General features: G+C 35.2%; 1 protein-coding gene across 4 annotated transcripts in view; it reads right to left on the bottom strand.

Moving 5' to 3' along the window:
• Nucleotides 1-441: 441 nt before the first annotated feature.
• LOC134718436 (GA-binding protein subunit beta-1-like) overlaps nt 442-27122 on the bottom strand; it is a 42807-nt gene continuing 16126 nt past the window's right edge. For 3 of the 4 annotated variants that reach the window (XM_063580947.1, XM_063580948.1, XM_063580950.1), the window contains exons 4-14: nt 25103-25300; nt 24331-24429; nt 23565-23639; nt 21445-21516; nt 17830-17983; nt 16207-16305; nt 10735-10854; nt 8452-8648; nt 7559-7940; nt 7020-7072; nt 442-3138 (exon numbers count right to left, since the gene is read on the bottom strand). In XM_063580947.1, coding sequence (XP_063437017.1) covers nt 2956-3138; nt 7020-7072; nt 7559-7940; nt 8452-8648; nt 10735-10854; nt 16207-16305; nt 17830-17983; nt 21445-21516; nt 23565-23639; nt 24331-24429; nt 25103-25300 — 1632 coding nt within the window. In that variant the 3' untranslated portion in view covers nt 442-2955. Of the gene's footprint in view, nt 3139-7004; nt 7073-7558; nt 7941-8451; nt 8649-10734; nt 10855-16206; nt 16306-17829; nt 17984-21444; nt 21517-23564; nt 23640-24330; nt 24430-25102; nt 25301-27122 lie in introns of all 4 variants that reach the window. The other variant, XM_063580951.1, reaches the window with a different exon arrangement.

The following is a 27122-nucleotide window of genomic DNA, read 5'->3' as shown; positions in this document are numbered from 1 at the left end:
CTTACTAGTTGGTTCCATAAAGTTTTAACACTGCATGGAAACATGCATTATACTACCTTAAATGTGACATGTGGAGCAGGATTTGCAAACCATCAAGGAGCACCTGAGATCACCACCAGGTTTTGATGGGGTTTGGGTTGTTTAGTTTTTAGTTTTCTATGGTGTGTCTTGTGAACTATTATTTGTCTGTTTGTCCCTTCCATTTTTAGTCATGGTGTTGTCAGTTTAATTTTGATCTATGAGTTTTGATGTCCCTCTGGTATCTTTTGCTCCTCTTTTAATTGACTTGGGTTGAATGTTTTCTGGGGCAAAGGTATATAATTCTCTCCAGGCTCTACACCAGTAAACTAGTTAGTCCAGGGTTAGGGTTAGGGTATTAGTCAATCTAACTTGGAAACAAATGATAAGCATGAACATTCATAAAAGAAATACAGAGAAAACTATTTATGGATAAAATATTTATTTACAAAATGGAATAAATACAAAATTTCTTTCATTTAAAAAAAATAAAGTATTGGTTCATAAGTTCATCAATGACAGTGAGCATAGTAAGACATCAGCTTACAAAGTTTATATCTTATGTCATCATCTTTGTACACATCAGTAATTAAAGGGGTTGTCATGTAATTGTTTAGCCAGGTATTTTTGTCTGATACTCAATTCTATACAATCAGTTGTAGATTAGTTTTTATCCAAGACATTTTATGGTTTACTTCAATAATATTACTCCAACCCTTGACACTGGAATGTTTGAATCCCTCCTCTAACTTTTTATGTCAGATTACAAGAATGTGTATACTGCTTGAAGCAAGCACGTTTGTAAACTACTGTTCATTACACTTTTTAAAATCAATTGATTTAATAGAATGAGCGCATCTCTTTGTTACTTGAATGTCACACCTTATGAGGGATGAAAAAATATCATCCAAAAGTATCCAAGATAAAGGTATACTGTTGGTCTTAAATTCAAGAAAAGTTATCAAGAAGTCACAAACATTATTTTTTACATTTAAAGTGTATCTGAGGTGTAAATGGGCAAAAGGTTACTGATCTAAGCCTTAGAAGAAATACAGCTTTATCATGCAAAGCATACATTCACTTATAAATCAAAGTATTGGAATCAAGAAGGTTTCTAACAGATCAGAGAGACATACAATATTTCATTTGTGTCAAAGCTTTTTTTAAAGAAAATAGTAGCGAATTTTTTTAAGTTATCAAACCCACTGGGTATCTTAATCTAAAAACAACAAAGAGATCTAAATACCAAGGAGCAAATAATGAAAATTTTGTAACAGTGCATTGGTAAATCTGGATCAGATTAGATTACAAGGGGGAATTATCTCAAAATTTTCAAAGTATTGGCAGACAGAAACAGGTTGATCTGAATACACACATTACTGTCAAGCTGCTGATGAAAATATGTAGTTGAACTGTTCAGTGGTACCTGATGGAAATAATTGTTGGACAACCAGGGGGACAAGGTAAATGTAATATAGCCCCTCTTTAACAAGTAGGGGTTTAAATCATCAATAACATATACTGTGGATTCATTATTTTTCATTGGATACCAATTTTAGTGGACTTCCTGGGTACATGTAAACCACAAAATTAAATGTTCAACAAATAACTAATTTTCTATAGGCTTTTATGCAGGCTTTGGCAAAACCTGGAACATAATATTCACGAACATCAAAGTTTTCCTTAATCCAAGGATATTGGTACCCATGAAAATAAATAATCCCACAATATACTACACACACAAGGTGAATGTTATATAGCTGAACTTTTACAGTTGGACTTTAAATCTTCAATAACATATATACTACACACAAGCTGAATGTAACACAGTTTAACTTTTACAGTAGGGCTATAAATCATCAATAACATACATATAACATGTAATGAACACAGTAGGTAGTAATAAATAACATACAAAACAATTCATTTAATTCACTCAATCATATATCATGTATATCTACTTTTACAGCCTCAATCCTATATTTACTTTTACAGCCTTAATCCTAAATCATACACCGTTTAAACTTAAGTAATAATTAAAACTGACATCAATCATGCTGTCAATTAAATTTTCTATCTTTAAAATGCACAAACTCCTGTGTTAATTTCTGATCATAACTACAATTTTTCACCTACTGTGGATTCATTATTATTTATTTGTGGGTTTTGTGGTTAACAGGGAACCACATATTATAAAATTCAATGAATTGCAAATTTTCCATAGGATTAAAAGCAGACTTAACCAAAACCCACAATTTGGTACCAATAAAAATAAATGAATCCACTGTATCTTAAAATTTTTTTTTTTACAGAACGATGTATTTTAAACTTTTTTCCCAACGTTTACTAAATAAAAAGTTTTTTTTAAACATAGCTTGACAATTATCACTTCTTATTGTTATAACTTTATTTTGATATTTGATATCTGATGGGGCTTAATCCATTGAAAGCTTCCATGAAAATTTCTGCCACAATCAACTTAATCATTGAATACGGGGCAAATAGTAGAACTATGGATAAAAGGAAGAGCCATTGTTAAAAAGTATAATCTCAAAAGTATAATTGTGCTTTTTCCTAAAATTTCACCAAGGTTACAATGTATCCGTTCTAAGTTCTTTCATATAAAACTAACCGTCTTTACTCAAAAGATAAGAAACATATTTCTGTGACCTAATCATAACCATCTAATACTTAGAGACAATATTTTTACTCTTGCATCAAACATATCTGTCAATCAAAATTTAAATACATAATTTGACTTAATTTACATCCAGCTTCATTTGGTTACACATCTGTGTCACTTAAAGGCTTCACACTTCAGAGGCTTACTGTTTTAAACATCAGTTGGTCTGTCATGTGATCTGCTGATCTTAATGTCACATGATCTGCCAAACATCCCAATCATTGGTCCATTTAAATCCTCTATACAATATCTAGTCATTCGTTGGCTGCCTGATCTTCCTGTGATTGGTCCTCAGGTTGTAAACCTATGTCACTTAAACGTTTTTTATAAGTCTCTGCTTCTACTTCCTTCTGTTTTAACTGTTGTTTAAAGGCCTCGGCTTGTTTCTGCATTTCTTCTAACTGTTTCTTCAAATCGTCCTTATCCTCAACTTTTATCTGAAAAAATAAAAAATGTGACTAAAATAGCTTAAAACAACAATCTTCATTACATATTCTATAGATTTATCTTAGTGGAGAAAAGTTCATTCTCCAAGTGTGAAAAAAAACATTGTCACCTTCTAAAATACATTTAATATTCCGTCTTTTGAAATCAAACTAGCAGGAATCCTTTACGACTTCGTTCAACTTAAGTTATTAAACAGTCAGAGGTACTACTTGTACAATTGATTTCAGAATCACATCTTTAGGTGAGGATGGCTTTGAAAAATTGAAAAATTTCCACAAAAATAAATATAGACTTTGTAAAATCACTGAAGTAAGTAATTTGAGAAGTAAATATGTAATCCCTTCAACTGAGTGTTTTTCAACATTTTCTTGATATTTTTCCCACAAGCTTGGTTTTATCTAATTTGAAATAAGACCAGGATTCCATTATACATGCAGAAATCATCTTTTGCTTGTAAAGCATGTCAGCTTTTACAATTCATTAAAAATATGCATAAACTAAAATAATTTGTAGATCAAGACATAACCTTGAAGTAAGTTATTCTAACTACATATAGATCAATCAGGTTACTTAAAATTGATGACCTCTGTCAGATTGTAAGAGCAGTTAATAAATATCTGATTACAGAAAAATTCTTAATGCTACTTTTTCTGTAATCAGATATTCATTAACAGCTCTGACAATCTGACATAAAAAGAAAAGAGGATAATTGATTAATGAAGGAAAATTAAAGCAACGTTTGTCAAAACATGGAAAATTAATGAAATAAGCATTTGAAGATCAGATCAGATCAGGTGATAATAAGTATCCACTTGTATAATAATTACCCCATGACTGTTAAGCAGCAACAACATTGGCTTTATTTTACTCAAATTAAAAAAGCACAACAGGGATATCTTGACAGTTACAATTTTTCGAAATTCCCAGTTTCAAACAAAAGTTTAAACTAGGCCGTTGGACTACGTGATGAAAACTTTACTAGCCCTCCCCAATTTTAACTAGCCCGTTGGACTACGTGATGAAAACTTTACTAGCCCTCCCCAATTTTAACTAGCCTGTCAGACTACGTATTGAAAACTTTACTAGCCCTCCCCAAATTTAACAAGCCTGTTGGACTACATGATGAAAACTTTACTAGCCCTCCCCAATTTTAACTAGCCTGTCGGACTATAGCTACATGATGAAAACTTTACTAGCCCTCCTCAATTTTAACTAGCCCGTCAGACTACGTGATGAAAACTTTACTAGCCCTCCCTAATTCTAACTAGCCTGTTGGACTACGTGATGAAAACTTTACTAGCCCTCCCCAATTTTAACTAGGCTGTCTGACTACATGATGAAAACTTTACTAACCCTCCCTAATTTTAACTAGCCTGTTGGACTACATGATGAAAACTTTACTAGCCCTCCCCAATTTAAACTAGCCAGTTGGACTACATGATGAAAACTTTACTAGTTCTCCCCAATTTTAACTAGCCCGTCGGACTACGTGATTAACTTTACTAGCCCTCCCCAATTTTAACTAGCCCGTCGGACTACGTGATAAAAACTTTACTAGCCCTTCCCAATTTTAACTAGCCTGTCAGACTACGAGATGAAAACTTTACTAGTCCTCCCCAATTTTAACTAGCCCGTCAGACTACGTAATGAAAACTTCACTAGCCCTTCACAATTTTAACTAGCCCGTTGGACAACGTGATGAAAACTTTACTAGCCCTCCCAAATTTTAACTAGCCCGTCGGACTACATGATGAAAACTTTACTAGCCCTCCCCAATTTTAACTAGCCCGTCAGACTACGTGATGAAAACTTCACTAGCCCTTCCCAATTTTAACTAGCCTGTCGGACTAGGTGATGAAAACTTTACTAGCCCTCCCCAATTTTAACTAGCCTGTCGGGCTACGTGATGAAAACTTTACTAGCCCTCCCCAATTTTAACTAGCCTGTCGGACTATGTGATGAAAACTTTACTAGCCCTCCTCAATTTTAACTAGCCTGTTGGACTACGTGATGAAAACTTTACTAGCCCTCCCCAATTTTAACTAGGCTGTCTGACTACATGATGAAAACTTTACTAACCCTCCCTAATTTTAACTAGCCTGTTGGACTACGTGATGAAAACTTTACTAGCCCTCCCCAATTTAAACTAGCCAGTTGGACTATGTGATGAAAACTTTACTAGTCCTCCCCAATTTTAACTAGCCCGTCGGACTACGTGATGAAAACTTTACTAGCCCTCCCCAATTTAAACTAGCCTGTCAGACTACGTATTGAAAACTTTACTAGCCCTCCCCAAATTTAACAAGCCTGTTGGACTACATGATGAAAACTTTACTAGCCCTCCCCAATTTTAACTAGCCTGTCGGGCTACGTGATGAAAACTTTACTAGCCCTCCCCAATTTTAACTAGCCTGTCGGACTATAGCTACATGATGAAAACTTTACTAGCCCTCCTCAACTTTAACTAGCCTGTCGGACTACATGATGAAAACTTTACTAGCCCTCCCCAATTTTAACTAGCCCGTCAGATTACGTGATGAAAACTTTACTAGCCCTCCCTAATTCTAACTAGCCTGTTGGACTACGTGATGAAAACTTTACTAGCCCTCCCCAATTTTAACTAGGCTGTCTGACTACATGATGAAAACTTTACTAACCCTCCCTAATTTTAACTAGCCTGTTGGACTACATGATGAAAACTTTACTAGCCCTCCCCAATTTAAACTAGCCAGTTGGACTACATGATGAAAACTTTACTAGTTCTCCCCAATTTTAACTAGCCCGTCGGACTACGTGATTAACTTTACTAGCCCTCCCCAATTTTAACTAGCCCGTCGGACTACGTGATAAAAACTTTACTAGCCCTTCCCAATTTTAACTAGCCTGTCAGACTACGAGATGAAAACTTTACTAGTCCTCCCCAATTTTAACTAGCCCGTCAGACTACGTAATGAAAACTTCACTAGCCCTTCACAATTTTAACTAGCCCGTTGGACAACGTGATGAAAACTTTACTAGCCCTCCCAAATTTTAACTAGCCCGTCGGACTACATGATGAAAACTTTACTAGCCCTCCCCAATTTTAACTAGCCCGTCAGACTACGTGATGAAAACTTCACTAGCCCTTCCCAATTTTAACTAGCCTGTCGGACTAGGTGATGAAAACTTTACTAGCCCTCCCCAATTTTAACTAGCCTGTCGGGCTACGTGATGAAAACTTTACTAGCCCTCCCCAATTTTAACTAGCCTGTCGGACTATGTGATGAAAACTTTACTAGCCCTCCTCAATTTTAACTAGCCTGTTGGACTACGTGATGAAAACTTTACTAGCCCTCCCCAATTTTAACTAGGCTGTCTGACTACATGATGAAAACTTTACTAACCCTCCCTAATTTTAACTAGCCTGTTGGACTACGTGATGAAAACTTTACTAGCCCTCCCCAATTTAAACTAGCCAGTTGGACTATGTGATGAAAACTTTACTAGTCCTCCCCAATTTTAACTAGCCCGTCGGACTACGTGATGAAAACTTTACTAGCCCTCCCCAATTTAAACTAGCCAGTTGGACTATGTGATGAAAACTTTACTAGTCCTCCCCAATTTTAACTAGCCCGTCGGACTACGTGATGAAAACTTTACTAGCCCTTCCCAATTTTAACTAGCCCGTTGGACTACGTGATGAAAACTTTACTAGCCCTCCCTAATTTTAACTAGCCTGTTTGACTACGTGATGAAAACTTCACTAATAGCCTTGGGCTAGTGGCCTAGGGTTAATGTCAAACCCTGCTTATCATTTGGAAATGAAGATCTCAGTAATATGAGTTACTATGACTACAGACAACATAAACATATATACCATTATTTAACTTACACCATCCCCTTTATCTTCAACTTCTGTCCTCGACCTTTTGGCTGGGGGTTCATCTGTCAATGAGGAAATAGTGGTGTTACTCTATTGATGTGTATATTTAGTTATAATGGATTGATGGAGTGTTGGTACTTAATGCCTCTTTCTTGGCTTTATCATTGGTGGATGAAGTTATGGTGATTTGATTTCAGAAACAGAAATAATAATTTGAATAATATTTCTAGAGGTTAAATGTGTTTGAATTTGAAATGGTTTCAAATAAGAATATTTTATATTTGTGTTCTGTGGTAATTGACGTTGTGGATTAGTTTAATAATATTAAGTTGTACTGTGGATTCATTTATTTTTCTTCGGTACTAATTTTCATGGATTGAGGAAAGCTTGCATTTTTGGTGGATATTTGATATCTTGGTTTTGCCATATGATACTAAGGAAACTTGGTAATCGTTTAAATTAAATTTCGTGAATAACCTGTAACAATGAAATTCCTGAAAATGTGTATCCCCTGAACAATAATGAGTCCAGTTTATTAAATAACAAACCTGAAGCATCGCCCCCTCCTCCGTCTGTTACCATGGTTACATCTGAGATTTGTAAACTATTTGTTTCTGTAATTGTCGTAACATCTGAGATGTGTATGTTATTTTCTTCTGAGATCTGTAATTCTGTTTCTGTTATTTCATCACCTTCCATTGTAACGTTGGTGACATCATCTGTTACCTCGGTAATCGTCAACATTCCATCAGTTGGTGTAACGATCTCTCCCTCCACTTCTGTTACCATGACAATACCATCAGAATGTTCTGTTACATCTCCAACTAAATCCTGACTTTCCATGGTAACTACATCATCACCCATAGCAACAATCTCACCATCCTCCGTTACACCTCCAAGATCCTGGTTTGAGACGATCGTTAAAACATTCTGTAAAAAAAAATCAAATTTGGAAAAGATTTCCTGATCAAAATTACTTTATCCTGATGAAATTGAAAAGTATGGTGATAAAATGAAACCTTAACTGGCTTAAATTAGATAAAAAATCACAAGAACATCACTTAAAATAAGGTAAGGTCAAATAACACCTAATCTAGAGGACTCAATATTTAACTATTGTAAAGGCTTATATTTAGAAAGTAATAATATAAATCCCCAATAATAGAAAAAGCAGATTTCAATTATATTTAGCAAACATTCCCTCCTCACATGAAGCCCAGTTAGAATATCTACAATATTACCCCTTAGTGCCCCTTACCTTGTGGCTCAAAACCCGCCTGTTGTCATTAAATTTGCACACTTGGACCCCAATTAGAATATCTACAACAGTATTCACTTGTGATCTGTAACTGGATGTCCATGCCCCTTCTGGTGTCGTTAAATTTCCCCCCTAGGACCCCCATTAGAATATCTACAACATCACCCCTTATGTGAGCCTTACCTGGTCATCCATATCTCCTCCTGTTGTTACCAACTCCGTTCCTTCTGGGAGCCCTGTTACAATATCTTCAACATCACCCCCTATGTGAGCCTCTTCCTCTATGACCTCAGGACCAAGGTCAACTTCAGGTTTAACGACAATTTCTCCTTCTTCTCCATCTTGCTGTTTGATGAAGTTGAGAGCAATTTTTCCTGCCTCTGGAAAATAAAACAGTTACTATATTGAAACACACTTCTGAATATATTGTGTAAACATTTGACTATGGTTGAAGAATTTTTGCTGACCTCAATAGATGTCTAATAGTTATTTGACCTTCGACTATTGTTGAAGGCAGTTTGCTAATATCTATAGATGTCTTTAGGTTATCTTAATAAATAGGTCTTGACATTTGACCTTGGACTATTGTTGAAGGCAGTTTGCTAATATCTATAGATGTCTTTAGGTTATCTTAATAATTAGGTCTTGACATTTGACCTTGGACTATTGTTGAAGGCAGTTTGCTAATATCTATAGATGTCTTTAGGTTATCTTAATAATTAGGTCTTGACATTTGACCTTGGACTATTGTTGAAGGCAGTTTGCTAATATCTATAGATGTCTTTAGGTTATCTTAATAATTAGGTCTTGACATTTGACCTTGGACTATTGTTGAAGGCAGTTTGCTAATATCTATAGATGTCTTTAGGTTATCTTAATAATTAGGTCTTGACATTTGACCTTGGACTATTGTTGAAGGCAGTTTGCTAATATCTATAGATGTCTTTTGCTTATTTAAATAATTGGGTCTTGACATTTGACCTTTGACTATTGTTAAAGACTTTTTGCTGACCTCAATAGATGTCTAATGACCTTTGACTATTGTTAAAGACTTTTTGCTAACCTCTAAAGATGTTTGTTGATTGTTTGAATATTTGTGTGTTGACAATTTACCGTTGACAATTGTTGAAGTCTTTTTGAAGACCTCAATAAATTTCTTTTGGTTGTTTGAATTATTGTGTGTTGACACCTGTCCTTTGACAGTTTGTTCGGCCCTCACAAACTTTAGAAGTTCTTACCTGTTTTAAAATGTAATAGATTGTCCACTTGCAATGGCAGATGTAATTATCCCTCCCTCTGAGGTCGTTACCATGGTGATACCATGATCACTATGGTAAATAGTTCTTACCTGTTAATGTAATAGATTGTCCACTATCAATGGCTGATGTGATGATCCCTCCCTCTGAGGTTGTTATCATGGTTACAAGTTCTTACCTGTTAATGTAATAGATTGTCCACTATCAATGGCAGATGTGATGATCCCTCCATCTGAGGTCATTATCATGGTAACAAGTTCTTACCTGTAAATGTATTAGATTGTCCACTATCAATGGCAGATGTGATGATCCCTCCCTCTGAGGTCGTTACCATGGTTACAAGTTCTTACCTGTTAATGTAATAGATTGTCCACTATCAATGGCTGATGTGATGATCCCTCCCTCTGAGGTCGTTATCATGGTTACAAGTCCTTACCTGTTAATGTTATAGATTGTCCACTATCAATGGCAGATGTGATGATCCCTCCCTCTGAGGTCGTTACCATGGTTACAAGTCCTTACCTGTTAATGTAATAGATTGTCCACTATCAATGGCGGATGTGATGATCCCTCCCTCTGAGGTCGTTACCATGGTTACAAGTCCTTACCTGTTAATGTTATAGATTGTCCACTATCAATGGCAGATGTGATGATCCCTCCCTCTGAGGTCGTTACCATGGTTACAAGTCCTTACCTGTTAATGTAATAGATTGTCCACTATCAATGGCGGATGTGATGATCCCTCCCTTTGAGGTCGTTATCATGGTTACAAGTTCTTACCTGTTAATGTAATAGATTGTCCACTATCAATGGCAGATGTGATGATCCCTCCCTCTGAGGTCGTTACCATGGTTACAAGTCCTTACCTGTTAATGTAATAGATTGTCCACTATCAATGGCAGATGTGATGATCCCTCCCTCTGAGGTCGTTACCATGGTTACAAGTTCTTACCTGTTAATGTAATAGATTGTCCACTATCAATGGCGGATGTGATGATCCCTCCCTCTGAGGTCGTTACCATGGTTACAAGTTCTTACCTGTTAATGTAATAGATTGTCCACTATCAATGGCTGATGTGATGATCCCTCCCTCTGAGGTTGTTACCATGGTTACAAGTTCTTACCTGTTAATGTAATAGATTGTCCACTATCAATGGCTGATGTGATGATCCCTCCCTCTGAGGTCGTTACCATGGTTACAAGTTCTTACCTGTTAATGTAATAGATTGTCCACTATCAATGGCTGATGTGATGATCCCTCCCTCTGAGGTCGTTATCATGGTTATACCCTGACTTTCTAACCAATTCATGGCCTCAGTTGTGGCTGTGTCTAAAGATTTAAATAAAAACAATTAAATCAAAAATATAATATTACTGCCAAATATAAATACTTATGTCAGAATCATTCATGGATTTTGTGGATCACATCAAACTAATATTTGAAGAGTTTAATTAATAATTAATCTATGCTACTTAAGGAAGATAATGATTACATTGAGCCATAACTCCTCTAAAACAAAGTTTGAAATATTTGTGATATGACATATAAATGTGCACAGTGTTATGTACTTCCTGAATTTGTCATTGAAACATTTTTTTTCTTACAAAATTTCCAAATTCAGAGACCATCATCAGTGTCTTGTAAGCTTGCAGGCATGCTCCGTCTATGTACTGCCCACGAAATTTAAAACTCTTTGTTTCAACACTCACCTTATTTTACCATGATTTCTCAGGCATCTTCTTGTGAGCACGAAACTCTACAGTTTTAATTGTGTAAGGAAAGAATGAATCCTTAGCACAGAACTATTTAATAGCTAAGGCCAAGATAATTTAAATACCTTGTTGAATGAGCCTGCTGGCACATATTTCTTTACAAAATCAAGTACAATCATTCACAAAATCTTGTTGACTTTTCTTGTTAGATTAAAGGACACAGAACGAGGTGAATGGACTTTAACTGCAAAATTGTTTGCTGGCAAAGTTGTATGCACCTGTCCTTAGTCAGGAGCCTGTTGTTCAGTAGTCATTTGTGGTTCTTGTTTCGTATGTAGATAAGACCGTTGGTTTTCCTGTTAGAATTGTATTACACTAGTCATTACCATGCCCTTTAAAGCTTGCTGTTCAGTGTGAGTCAAGACTCTGTAGTGAAGGCTGTACTTTAACCTATACTTGTTAGCTTTATGTCAACGTGACTTTGATTGAGAGTTTTCTCATTGGAATTGATACTACATCTTATTTATATATACAAAGTGGGAAAAAGATATAGACCAAAAATGTCACAGACACCCAACATGTAACACAAAAACTCTGTACAGAATGAGAAAAATGTCACAGACACCCAACATGTAACACAAAAACTCTGTACAGAATGAGAAAAATGTCACAGACACCCAACATGTAACACAAAAACTCTGTACAGAATGAGAAAAATGTCACAGACACCCAACATGTAACACAAAAACTCTGTACAGAATGAGAAAAATGTCACAGACAACCAACATGTAACACAAAAACTCTGTACAGAATGAGAAAAATGTCACAGATACCCAACATGTAACACAAAAACTCTGTACAGAATGAGAAAAATATCACAGACACCCAACATGTAACACAAAAACTCTGTACAGAATGAGAAAAATGTCACAGACACCCAACATGTAACACAAAAACTCTGTACAGAATGAGAAAAATGTCACAGACACCCAACATGTAACACAAAAACTCTGTACAGAATGAGAAAAATGTCACAGACACCCAACATGTAACACAAAAACTCTGTACAGAATGAGAAAAATGTCACAGATACCCAACATGTAACACAAAAACTCTGTACAGAATGAGAAAAATGTCACAGACACCCAACATGTAACACAAAAACTCTGTACAGAATGAGAAAAATGTCACAGATACCCAACATGTAACACAAAAACTCTGTACAGAATGAGAAAAATGTCACAGACACCCAACATGTAACACAAAAACTCTGTACAGAATGAGAAAAATATCACAGACACCCAACATGTAACACAAAAACTCTGTACAGAATGAGAAAAATATCACAGACACCCAACATGTAACACAAAAACTCTGTACAGAATGAGAAAAATGTCACAGACACCCAACATGTAACACAAAAACTCTGTACAGAATGAGAAAATGTCACAGACACCCAACATGTAACACAAAAACTCTGTACAGAATGAGAAAAATGTCACAGACACCCAACATGTAACACAAAAACTCTGTACAGAATGAGAAAAATGTCACAGATACCCAACATGTAACACAAAAACTCTGTACAGAATGAGAAAAATGTCACAGACACCCAACATGTAACACAAAAACTCTGTACAGAATGAGAAAAATGTCACAGATACCCAACATGTAACACAAAAACTCTGTACAGAATGAGAAAAATGTCACAGACACCCAACATGTAACACAAAAACTCTGTACAGAATGAGAAAAATGTCACAGACACCCAACATGTAACACAAAAACTCTGTACAGAATGAGAAAATGTCACAGACACCCAACATGTAACACAAAAACTCTGTACAGAATGAGAAAAATGTCACAGACACCCAACATGTAACACAAAAACTCTGTACAGAATGAGAAAATGTCACAGACACCCAACATGTAACACAAAAACTCTGTACAGAATGAGAAAAATGTCACAGACACCCAACATGTAACACAAAAACTCTGTACAGAATGAACAAAAATGTCACAGACACCCAACATGTAACACAAAAACTCTGTACAGAATGAACAAAAATGTCACAGACACCCAACATGTAACACAAAAACTCTGTACAGAATGAGAAAAATGTCACAGATACCCAACATGTAACACAAAAACTCTGTACAGAATGAGAAAAATGTCACAGACACCCAACATGTAACACAAAAACTCTGAACAGAATGAGAAAAATGTTACAGACACCCAACATGTAACACAAAAACTCTGTACAGAATGAGAAAAATGTTACAGGCACCCAACATGTAACACAAAAACTCTGTACAGAATGAGAAAAATGTCACAGACACCCAACATGTAACACAAAAACTCTGTACAGAATGAACAAAAATGTCACAGACACCCAACATGTAACACAAAAACTCTGTACAGAATGAACAAAAATATCACAGACACCCAACATGTAACACAAAAACTCTGTACAGAATGAGAAAAATGTCACAGATACCCAACATGTAACACAAAAACTCTGTACAGAATGAGAAAAATGTCACAGACACCCAACATGTAACACAAAAACTCTGTACAGAATGAGAAAAATGTCACAGACACCCAACATGTAACACAAAAACTCTGTACAGAATGAGAAAATGTCACAGACACCCAACATGTAACACAAAAACTCTGTACAGAATGAGAAAAATGTCACAGACACCCAACATGTAACACAAAAACTCTGTACAGAATGAGAAAAATATCACAGACACCCAACATGTAACACAAAAACTCTGTACAGAATGAGAAAAATGTCACAGACACCCAACATGTAACACAAAAACTCTGTACAGAATGAGAAAAATGTCACAGACACCCAACATGTAACACAAAAACTCTGTACAGAATGAGAAAAATGTCACAGACACCCAACATGTAACACAAAAACTCTGTACAGAATGAGAAAAATGTCACATACACCCAACATGTAGCACAAAAACTCTGTACAGAATGAGAAAAATGTCACATACACCCAACATGTAACACAAAAACTCTGTACAGAATGAGAAAATGTCACAGACACCCAACATGTAACACAAAAACTCTGTACAGAATGAGAAAAATGTTACAGACACCCAACATGTAACACAAAAACTCTGTACAGAATGAGAAAAATGTCACAGACACCCAACATGTAACACAAAAACTCTGTACAGAATGAGAAAATATCACAGACACCCAACATGTAACACAAAAACTCTGTACAGAATGAGAAAAATGTTACAGACACCCAACATGTAACACAAAAACTCTGTACAGAATGAGAAAAATGTCACAGACACCCAACATGTAACACAAAAACTCTGTACAGAATGAGAAAATGTCACAGACACCCAACATGTAACACAAAAACTCTGTACAGAATGAGAAAATGTCACAGACACCCAACATGTAACACAAAAACTCTGTACAGAATGAGAAAAATGTTACAGACACCCAACATGTAACACAAAAACTCTGTACAGAATGAGAAAATGTCACAGACACCCAACATGTAACACAAAAACTCTGTACAGAATGAGAAAATGTCACAGACACCCAACATGTAACACAAAAACTCTGTACAGAATGAGAAAAATGTCACAGACACCCAACATGTAACACAAAAACTCTGTACAGAATGAGAAAAATGTCACAGACACCCAACATGTAACACAAAAACTCTGTACAGAATGAGAAAAATGTTACAGACACCCAACATGTAACACAAAAACTCTGTACAGAATGAGAAAAATGTCACAGACACCCAACATGTAACACAAAAACTCTGTACAGAATGAGAAAATGTCACAGACACCCAACATGTAACACAAAAACTCTGTACAGAATGAGAAAATGTCACAGACACCCAACATGTAACACAAAAACTCTGTACAGAATGAGAAAAATGTTACAGACACCCAACATGTAACACAAAAACTCTGTACAGAATGAGAAAAATGTCACAGACACCCAACATGTAACACAAAAACTCTGTACAGAATGAGAAAATGTCACAGACACCCAACATGTAACACAAAAACTCTGTACAGAATGAGAAAATGTCACAGACACCCAACATGTAACACAAAAACTCTGTACAGAATGAACAAAAATGTCACAGACACCCAACATGTAACACAAAAACTCTGTACAGAATGAGAAAAATATCACAGACACCCAACATGTAACACAAAAACTCTGTACAGAATGAGAAAAATATCACAGACACCCAACATGTAACACAAAAACTCTGTACAGAATGAACAAAAATATCACAGACACCCAACATGTAACACAAAAACTCTGTACAGAATGAGAAAAATGTCACAGACACCCAACATGTAACACAAAAACTCTGTACAGAATGAGAAAAATGTCACAGACACCCAACATGTAACACAAAAACTCTGTACAGAATGAGAAAAATGTTACAGACACCCAACATGTAACACAAAAACTCTGTACAGAATGAGAAAAATGTCACAGACACCCAACATGTAACACAAAAACTCTGTACAGAATGAGAAAAATGTTACAGACACCCAACATGTAACACAAAAACTCTGCACAGAATGAGAAAAATGTCACAGACACCCAACATGTAACACAAAAACTCTGTACAGAATGAGAAAAATGTTACAGACACCCAACATGTAACACAAAAACTCTGTACAGAATGAGAAAAATGTCACAGACACCCAACATGTAACACAAAAACCTCTGTACAGAATGAGAAAAATGTCACAGACACCCAACATGTAACACAAAAACTCTGTACAGAATGAGAAAAATGTCACAGACACCCAACATGTAACACAAAAACCTCTGTACAGAATGAGAAAAATGTGTAATGAAGATGATGACGCAAATGTACTTCAAATACAAATCTTTAATGTATCTCTGTACAAAGTCAAACTACTTTGTGTACAGAATGAGACTTACTTTGTTGAATTGTATTTGGTGCCGTGGCCTCGGCTAAAGCAGCTAAAGTGGCTAACACTGAGGAATTCTGGGTTTCTGAGGAGTCAGATTCTATACTTCCTGAAAAAAAAGTCATTTGTCTTGTCAATGATATCTATAGTAACATTTGACCTTGTTAAGTCTTTTAGTATAGGAAAACTTCACCAGTTGCATCCGGTATTAGATTTAAAAACAAAAGTAAAGTTTTTGACAACATTGTTTTGCACAAATAAAGAGTCTAAGGCGCAGGTATAAGTACGCTGATGTTATGCTCTTAGAATGATGCACTTCCAATTTAACAATTTATTCCAGAAACTTCAAATTTGAATCAAAGAAAATTTAATATTGTTTTTTAATGTCGATCATAAAATTTGGGATGGCCAGCTCAGCTTCTGATGACCATAAAAACCTTTTGATAATTGTTTGTTTGATTTCATACCATTGATAAAAAATAAGATGCTCCGCAGGGCACAGCTTTATACGACCGCAGAGGTTGAAACCCTGAACAGTTAAGGCAAGTATGGAAACAATATTCAAACTTGATACAGCTGAATTTAGATTATGATTAAATAGTTGACTCGGTATAGGTTTCTGACATAAAATGAACGTGGTCTAATGAACTTAAAATTATTTTTTTTACTTTTGAGCAAACCTCTATGCTGTTGGATATTAATCCGCTAAATAAAGAAGGTATTCAAACATATATATATAACAGTATTTTTTAAATGGAATTGGATAACCTCCCTTATACTGCTTTTAACTTGTTTTCTTCCTTGTTTGCCTGTAATTGCTAAATGATTTGATCCATAACCATCCCTTGCGGTATAATTTTAGAGAGATTTATACACTTAAACGTTATTGACGGGAAACTACAAAAAAGCTTATTTGGGCCCCATTTTTGGCCCCTAATTACTAAACCTATGGGACAATAACCCAAAAAATTAACCCAAACTCAATCCAAGCCTTCCCTTTCTACATTTGAAAATGCCTGTACCAAGTCAGGAATATGACAGTTCTTGTCTATTCGTTTTTGATGCGTTTTGTTATTTGATTTTGTCATGTGATTATGGACTTTCCATATTGATTTTCCTCTGAGTTCAGTATTTTTGTGATTTTCCTCTTTGGTATATGGAACCATGTGGTACATGTATTGTAAGAGAGATCCATACAGTTACACATAAGTTATTGTCCTGAAACTAGAAAAATGCTTGTTTTGGCCCCTTTTTGGCCCTTGATTCCTAGGCTTTTCCCCCATAACCCTTTAGAAAAATCCCAACCTTCTACTTATGGTTTTAAACATTGTGGTACAATTTCAGAACAATTGAAATACTTATACACAACTTATTGTCCTGAACTAGATAAATGCTTGTTTTATTGTTATTGCTTTCTATACACTTATACTAAAGTTATTATCTGGAAACCATGTGTCTTTGGACAAAAGACTAAAGTTATTATCTGAAAATCATGCGTCTTTGGACAAAGATGCTGACAACTAAGACAACAACAACAACATGATAGCATAATATGATGCCAAATTTTTTTTGCGGTTGTATAAAAAGCAGAATGAGAAAGCCACCAGTCATGTGATTAAGAAGAGTTACTTACTTGAGACATTCTGGAATATATTTACAGGTAAAACATCTTTGTTAGATTGTTCATCAGTTGTCACGGTTACAGTTTCAATATTATCTGATTGGTCAATTTCTGTGGTTTCTATGGTGATAGAATCACCTTCTGTTATACTTGACAAATCAGCATGCTGTAAAGAAAAGAACAAATTTACAAAGGCTAAAAAAACCAACTTATTTGCTAAATGAGCATTCATTTAATTTCGTTGGTAACAATTTTTGTGATTTGAGGAAATCTATTTTTTTGTGGATATTGATTACATGGTTTCGCCAAAATTTGCATTCAAGCCTATCGTAAATTTGTATATTGTTGAACATTTAACATATTTAATTGCATGGTTCAACTGTACCCATGTGAGTAAAAAAGTGGCCGTCCTTATCTGACGATTTAAAATTCACTCTATTTCAATGGTTTGAACTGTGCTATTTGTGAAGTCAGTGACCATGTAAAGACTTGTTTAAACAGTAGACGCCAGCAAATCAGATACCCAAAATGTTAGTCAAATATTCCAGTATTCAATATATATTTAAATAGACGATAAATTAATAGTCATAGAATATTCTACAATAATAATCAGTAGACCTAATCTAGAGATATTACTAGCCCTGACCACTGGAGTAGTTATTTTTATCAGAACTTTTTATCTCCACGATGTTTGTGTAAAAAAATATCAGCTGGTTATGTGACGCTCATATTCGTTTTCAGTTTTTAAATCCTATATTTCTTAAAATATATCAAATGTCCTGAAATGTGAATAGCAAGAGGCTCTCAAGAGCCTGAATCGCTCACCTTAATTTTTTTGGTTAAATCTCTCATTAATGATTATTTTGACTTTTCAATTTATTTAAATGTTCTTTGAATCGTCCTATTTTCTTCAAAAGCAAAAAAAAAATCATTTTCTCCTATGTTCTATTTTAGCCATACATGCCATAGGAGCTATGTTTCTTGACATACAAGGAAATGAAATATAAAATTTATACTAGATACTCTGAAACTCATTTAGCCTAAGTTTGGCTGAAATTGATACAGCAGTTTCAAAGGAGAAGATTTTTTTAAAGTAAGTCAACATGATGAACAAATTGTGAAAAAAAGTCTTTAAAGGGCAATAACTCCTTAAGGTGTCAATTGACAATTTTGATCAAATTGACTTATTTATAGATCTTACTTTGCTTAACATTTTTGCTATTAACAGTTTATCTGTATCTATAATAATATTCAAGATAATAACCAAAAACTGCAAAATTTCTATAAAATCATCAATTCAGGGGCATTATACCTGAAAAACCAGTTACCCAATTCGGCTGAAAATTTCAGGACAGGTAGACCTTGACCTAAAAAATACTTTAACTTCTTGTCTTATTTGCTCTAAATGCTGGAGTTTTTGAGATATAAGCCAAAAACTGCATTTTACCCTGTGTTCTATTTTTAGCCATGACGGCCATGTTTTTTGAAGAAATAAAAAATAAAGCACAAACTTTATTTAATACACCCTACTGATCATTCAGTTGAAGTTTAGTTGAATTTGGTTGAGTAGTTTTAGAGGAGAAGATTTTTTAAAGATAGCAAATATGATGAAAGAATTGTGAAAAATTGTCATTAAAGGACAATAACCCCCTTAAGGGGTCAATTGACAATTTTGGTCATATTAACTTATTTGTAGATCTTACTTTGCTGATAATTTTTGCTGTTTACAGTTTATCTTAATCTATAATAATATTCAAGATAATGACCAAAAACTGCAAAATTGTCTTAAAATTACCAATTAAGTGGCAGCAACCCCACAATGGGTTGTTTGATTCATCTGAAAATTTCAGGACTGATAGATATTGACCTAATAAACATTTTTACCCGTTGTCAGATTTGCTCTAAATGCTTTTGTTTTTGAGATATAAGCCAAAAAGTGCATTTGACCCCTATGTTCTACCGTATAGCGGGTTATTTTCGCGGGGTGTAAATTTTCGCTTATTTTCGCGGATAGAAGAAAATTGCCAAAATAAATTCCGCCAAATTAAAGGTGTACATGCAAAGGTATTAATAAAAGTTTTTCACCCGCCAAAATAATAACCGCTAAAATATTTCGTATACCTTCTTCAATGAAAATCGCGAAATTTTACACCCGCGATAATAACCCGCTATACAGTATTTAAGTAACGGCGGCCATGTTTTTTAAGGGAACAAAAATCGAAGCTCACACTTTGTGCAGGATAATCTAAGGAACAATCATGCTAAGTTTCATCTAAATCCATTCAGTAGTTTCAGAGGAGAAGATTTTTTAAAGTTAGCAAATTGTGAAAAATTGTCATTAAAGGACAATAACCCCTTAAGGGGTCAATTGACAATTTTGGTCATATTAACTTATTTGTATATCTTACTTTGCTGATCATTTTTGCTGTTTACAGTTTATCTTTATCTATAATAATATTCAAGATAATAACCAATAATAACCAAAAACTGCAAAATTTCCTTAAAATTACCAATTAAGTGGCAGCAACCCAACAATGATTTGTTTGATTTATCTGAAAATTTCAGGGCTAATAGATCTTGACCTAATGAAAATTTTTACCCAGATTTGATCTAAATGCTCTCGTTTTTCAGATATAAGCCAAAAACTGCATTTGACCCCTATGTTCTATTTTAAGTAACGGCGGCCATGTTTTTTGACAGATCAAAAATCGAAGCTCACACTTTGTGCAGGATAATCTAAGGAACAATCATGCCAAGTTTCATTCAAATCCATTCAGTAGTTTCAGAGGAGAAGATGTTTGAAAAATTGTTAACGATGACAGACGACGACGGCAATGGACGCCAAGTGATGAGAAAAGCTAACATGGCCTTTTAGGCCAGGTGAGCTAAATATCTACCATAAATAGTATGCATCTCAACATAAGACCTCATGTGTTGCTATGTCAACTTACTATTGCACCCTTGACCATGACCTCCTGTGTTATGACAACTTACCATTGTACCGTTGACCATGACCTCATGTGTTGCTTTGACAACTTACCATTGTACCGTTGACCATGACCTCATGTGTTGCTATGACAACTTACCATTGTACCATTCACCATGACCTCCTGTGTTATGACAACTTACCATTGTACCGTTGACCATGACCTCCTGTGTTATGACAACTTACCATTGTACCGTTGACCATGACCTCCTGTGTTATGACAACTTACCATGACAACTTACCATTGTACCGTTGACCATGACCTCATGTGTTGTTATAACTACTTACCATTGTACCGTTGACCATGACCTCATGTGTTGCTATGACAACTTACCATTGTACCGTTGACCATGACCTCCTGTGTTATGACAACTTACCATTGTACCGTTGACCATGACCTCCTGTGTTATGACAACTTACCATTGTACCGTTGACCATGACCTCCTGTGTTATGACAACTTACCATTGTACCGTTGACCATGACCTCATGTGTTATGACAACATACCATTGTACCGTTGACCATGACCTCATGTGTTGTTATGACAACTTACCATTGTACCGTTGACCAGGACCTCATGTGTTGTGACAACTTACCATTGTACCGTTGACCATGACCTCATGTGTTGCTATGACAACTTACCATTGTACCGTTGACCAGGACCTCATGAGATTTTACGTCTTCTAACTGTTGTACTGTACCACCATATTGCATCTGTAAAAACAAATCATGTGATGAAAATAAATTGTAAATAAAATAGTGGAGGCAATATATCAAGTCTTTTTGAGAAAAATAACTATGTACTGCATGTGAAAATAGATACTTTAAAGATTAATAAATACAGAATTGTGCCCGAGGGCACAGATGATGACCCTGCTTGCATATAACATTACTAGAGGCTCTAAAGAGCCTGTGTCGCTCACCTTGGTCTATGTGCATATTTAACAAAGGACACAAATGGATTCATGACAAAATTGTATTTTGGTGATGGTGATGTGTTTGAAGTTCTTACTTTACTGAACGATTTTGCTTCTTACAATTATATCTATAATGAACTTTGCCCATTAGAAACAGAGAACTATATTTGGTAAAAATTTACAAAAATTTACCAAATTAATGAAAATTGTTAAAAATTGACTATAAAGGGCAATAACTCCTTAAGGGGTCAATTGACCATTTAGGTCATGCTGACTTATTTGTAGATCTTACTTTGTTGAACATTATTGCTGTTTACAGTTTATCGCTATCTATAATAGTATTCAAGATAACCAAAAACGTCAAAATTTCTTTAAAAATTACCAATTGGAGGGCAGCAACCCAACAACCAGTTGTCCAATTCATATGAAAATTTCAGGGCAGATAGACCTTGACCTGATAAACATTTTTATCCCTTGTCAGATTTCCTCAAAATGCTTTGGTTTTTGAGTTATAAGCCAAAAACTGCATTTTACCCCTATGTTCTATTTTTAGCCGTGGACCCATCTTGGTTGAATGGCCAGGTCATCAGACACATTTTTCAAACTAGATACCCCAAAGATGATTGTGGCCAAGTTTGGATTAATTTGGATCAGTAGTTTCAGAGGAGAAGATTTTTGCAAAAGATTACATTAATTTACGAAAAATGGTTAAAAATTTACTATAAAGGGCAATAACTCCTAAACGGGTCAACTGACCAGTTTGGTCATGTTGACTTATTTGTAGATCTTACTTTGCTGAACATTATTGCTGTTTACAGTTTATCTTTATCTATAATAATATTCAAGATAATAACCAAAAACAGCAAAATTTCCTCAAAATTACCAATTCAGGGACAGCATCCCAACAACCAATTGACCGATTCATCTGAAAATTTCAGGGCAGATAGATCTTGACCTGATAAACATTTTTATCCCATGTCAGATTTCCTCAAAATGCTTTGAGTTTTGAGTTATAAGCTAAAAACTGCATTTTAACCCTATGTTCCATTTTTAGCCGTGGCGGCCATCTTGGTTGGTTGACCAGGTCACGCCACACATTTTTAAAACTAGATACCCCAATGATGATTGTGGCCAAGATTGGTTTGATTTGGCCCAGTAGTTTCAGAGGAGAAGATTTTTGTAAAAGCTAACGCCTGACGACGGACGCAAAGTGATGAGAAAAGCTCACTTGGCCCTTTGGGCCAGGTGAGCTAATAAAGGGACATAAGTCAAGAATGGTACAAGTGACACTACTAAAATTTGTATTTTAACTGAGTTTTGTGGTAATAAGCATTGTGTAAATGTTTCAGAACATTTGGTTGCGACAAATTAAAGACGGAAACAAAAATTATGCATTTTTTCCATATGTAAAGAGGCATAGCACTGGAACAGTTAAAGTGAAACCATCAAAATTTAACATTTGATCTGTGCTCAGTGGTAATAAACTTTGTGTATAAGATTCATAGTATTTTGTTGAGTCAGAGTTATAGTTTCCACTTGTAAAGGGCATAACTCTAGAAAGACAAAAATGACGCCACCAAAATCCAAACTCTATCTGTGTTGTGTGGTAATAAGCATTGTGTATGAGTTTCATAACATTTAGTTGGGGCAAACTAAAGTTAGATAACAGAAATCAATTATGGAAAGGATATATGTACAATGGACATACAGAAGTAGAAGGTTTAAACTTAAAACCCCTCCACTTTGAAGGAATAAAAATTCTGACTTTCAGAGATCAGTGCAAAAACATGATTCAATATAAATGAAACACTTGATCAATAGACATATGTCTGTATGTAAACAAACCTGTGCCATGGTCAGTAACTCTGCTATATCTGCCCTTCCATTGGCTATTGCAATATCTAATGGAGTTCTGTCAAACTTAAAGTAGAAAAGTTTGATATTATAAATACTGTAGAAGCTTCATCCTTCTCTAGTTATCTCCCCTTTTTCAACTTCTCCAATGCATTTTTTTCTTAAACATTTGTTTCACTGAAAATCGTGTGTTCTTAAACAAACCAGTTTTTGTTTTTGCAGAGTTGTATGGACTGTTTTTCCCCTTCTTTCCTAATTTTAAAGACAGTGATAGGAAACAAGTTTAACATTGTTTCTTGTTTGTTGTTTTGTAAATCAGGTCATTAGTTTCCTGGTTATAATTGTTTTACATTTTGTCTGTTTATAGTTATTATACGCACTGTAGGTGTAGCTCCTTGCAGAAGGCCACATGGTGACCTATAGTTCCATTATCATGTGGTCTCTGGTTGATAGTTGTCTTATTGGAAATCATACCACATCTACTTATATTCTATAAAGACAATGGATGGCCTACCTTATTATCACAGTTGATATAGTTGTCTTATTGGCAAATATATCACATCTACTTATTCTTTAAAAACAATGGTTGGCCTACCTTATTTTCATAGTTCATTTGGTTGTCTTATTGGCAATCATACCACATTTTCTTATTCTATAGAGACAATGGTTGGCCTACCTTATTTTCACAGTTGATTTGGTTGTCTTATTGGCAATCATACCACATTTTCTTATTCTATAGAGACAATGGTTGGCCTACCTTATTTTCACAGTTAATGTCTGCCCCATGTTTTATCAAAGTTTCCAAAACAGGTTTGTGTCCTTTTTCTGAGGCCCAGTGCAATGGAGTCATCTTCAACTGAAAATCGTATAACAATGGATAATTCTTTGTCAGTAATTGATGAAACATACATACAATAGTTATTTGGTTCGTTCTTTTCACCTTCAGACACATGTTCAGTTGTCAGAAAAGTCTTCACAGTGAACTTCAAAATTTACAGTCCTGGAGCTCAATTTTTGGAAATGTTTAGTTAAAATATAATGGCCTGTAGATATATTAATAGGCCTGTGAGCAATTTAACAAGCATTGGCTGATAGGCATAAGGTTAAGTGTGACATGGTTTCACCAAACTGCTACAATACTCAAGATTTTATTAAGACAAGAATTGGTAAAATAATCATTTTGATCAAAACTCTATCGACATCCTTCAAAAGTCTGAACATTAAAAACTAAGAAATATGAATTCTTATGTTCACATCATCCTTTTTATGGCATCAATGCACAAAAGTGCAGATATGAGACAGATTTTGAATACATTATTTGAAAACCAAGTTAAAATCATTATTGTAGGAAAACCAAGTTAACAATATTCTCATAGGAAAACCAGGTTAATATCATTGTTGTTATTTAATTGTCACATTCTGATGTTCATCAATAATTCATGTAAAATCTTGAAACAATAACTTTGTCATGTTTGTATTAACATTGTGTGGTAATAAGGTTTGATTTGTTATGATATTAATAATTTTACCATATCTTTAGCGTCAATATCTGCAGCGTGCTGTATGAGTAATTCTACAATATCATTATGTCCTTCTTGAGCTGCCACATGTAATGGGGTTCTGTCTACCTTGGTCCGAGCATCACGACTAATTCCTGCTCTCAGTAATACTTCAGCCGTATCATGGTGCCCAAACTGTGTAGCAAAGTGTAAGGGAGAGGTTCCAAGCTATAAATAGATATATAAAATTAAAACAGGTCAAGTATGACTGGATCACAGATTGGTCAATACCTTTGCTGTGTCGTGGTGTCCAAACTGTGTAGCAATGTGTAATAGAGAGGTTCCAAGCTATAAATAGATATATAAAACCGGTTTACAAGTTATAACTAGATCACAGATTAGTTACTACCTCAGCTGTGTCGTGGTGTCCAAACTGTGTAGCAAAGTGTAAGGGAGATGTTCCAAGCTATAAATAGATATATAAAACCGGTTTACAAGTTATAACTAGATCACAGATTGGTTACTACCTCAGCTGTGTCATGGTGTCCAAACTGTGTAGCAAAGTGTAAGGGAGAGGTTCCAAGCTATAAATAGATATATAAAACCGGTTTACAAGTTATAACTAGATCACAGATTGGTTACTACCTCAGCTGTGTCATGGTGTCCAAACTGTGTAGCAAAGTGTAATGGGGAGGTTCCAAGCTATAAATAGATATATAAAACCGGTTTACAAGTATGACTGGATCACTGATTGGTTACTACCTCAGCTGTGTCATGGTGTCCAAACTGTGTAGCAAAGTGTAATGGGGAGGTTCCAAGCTATAAATAGATATATAAAACCGGTTTACAAGTTATAACTAGATCACAGATTGGTTACTACCTCAGCTGTGTCATGGTGTCCAAACTGTGTAGCAAAGTGTAATAGAGAGGTTCCAAGCTATAAATAGATATATAAAACCGGTTTACAAGTTATAACTAGATCACAGATTAGTTACTACCTCAGCTGTGTCGTGGTGTCCAAACTGTGTAGCAAAGTGTAAGGGAGATGTTCCAAGCTATAAATAGATATATAAAACCGGTTTACAAGTTATAACTAGATCACAGATTGGTTACTACCTCAGCTGTGTCATGGTGTCCAAACTGTGTAGCAAAGTGTAAGGGAGAGGTTCCAAGCTATAAATAGATATATAAAACCGGTTTACAAGTTATAACTAGATCACAGATTAGTTACTACTTCAGCTGTGTCATGGTGTCCAAACTGTGTAGCAAAGTGTAAGGGAGAGGTTCCAAGCTATAAATAGATATATAAAACCGGTTTACAAGTTATAACTAGATCACAGATTGGTTACTACCTCAGCTGTGTCATGGTGTCCAAACTGTGTAGCAAAGTGTAATGGGGAGGTTCCAAGCTATAAATAGATATATAAAACCGGTTTACAAGTATGACTGGATCACAGATTAGTTACTACCTCAGCTGTGTCATGGTGTCCAAACTGTGTAGCAAAGTGTAAGGGAGAGGTTCCAAGCTATAAATAGATATATAAAACCGGTTTACAAGTTATAACTAGATCACAGATTGGTTACTACCTCAGCTGTGTCATGGTGCCCAAACTGTGTAGCAAAGTGTAAGGGAGATGTTCCAAGCTATAAATAGATATATAAAACCGGTTTACAAGTTATAACTAGATCACAGATTGGTTACTACCTCAGCTGTGTCAGGGTGTCCAAACTGTGTAGCAAAGTGTAAGGGAGAGGTTCCAAGCTATAAATAGATATATAAAACCGGTTTACAAGTTATAACTAGATCACAGATTAGTTACTACCTCAGCTGTGTCATGGTGTCCAAACTGTGTAGCAAAGTGTAAGGGAGAGGTTCCAAGCTATAAATAGATATATAAAACCAGTTTACAAGTTATAACTAGATCACAGATTGGTTACTACCTCAGCTGTGTCAGGGTGTCCAAACTGTGTAGCAAAGTGTAAGGGAGAGGTTCCAAGCTATAAATAGATATATAAAACCAGTTTACAAGTTATAACTAGATCACAGATT

The sequence above is a fragment of the Mytilus trossulus genome, chromosome 5, assembly GCF_036588685.1.
Source record: "Mytilus trossulus isolate FHL-02 chromosome 5, PNRI_Mtr1.1.1.hap1, whole genome shotgun sequence".
Taxonomy (NCBI): domain Eukaryota; kingdom Metazoa; phylum Mollusca; class Bivalvia; order Mytilida; family Mytilidae; genus Mytilus; species Mytilus trossulus.
This window is presented reverse-complemented; position numbering and strand designations above follow the sequence as displayed.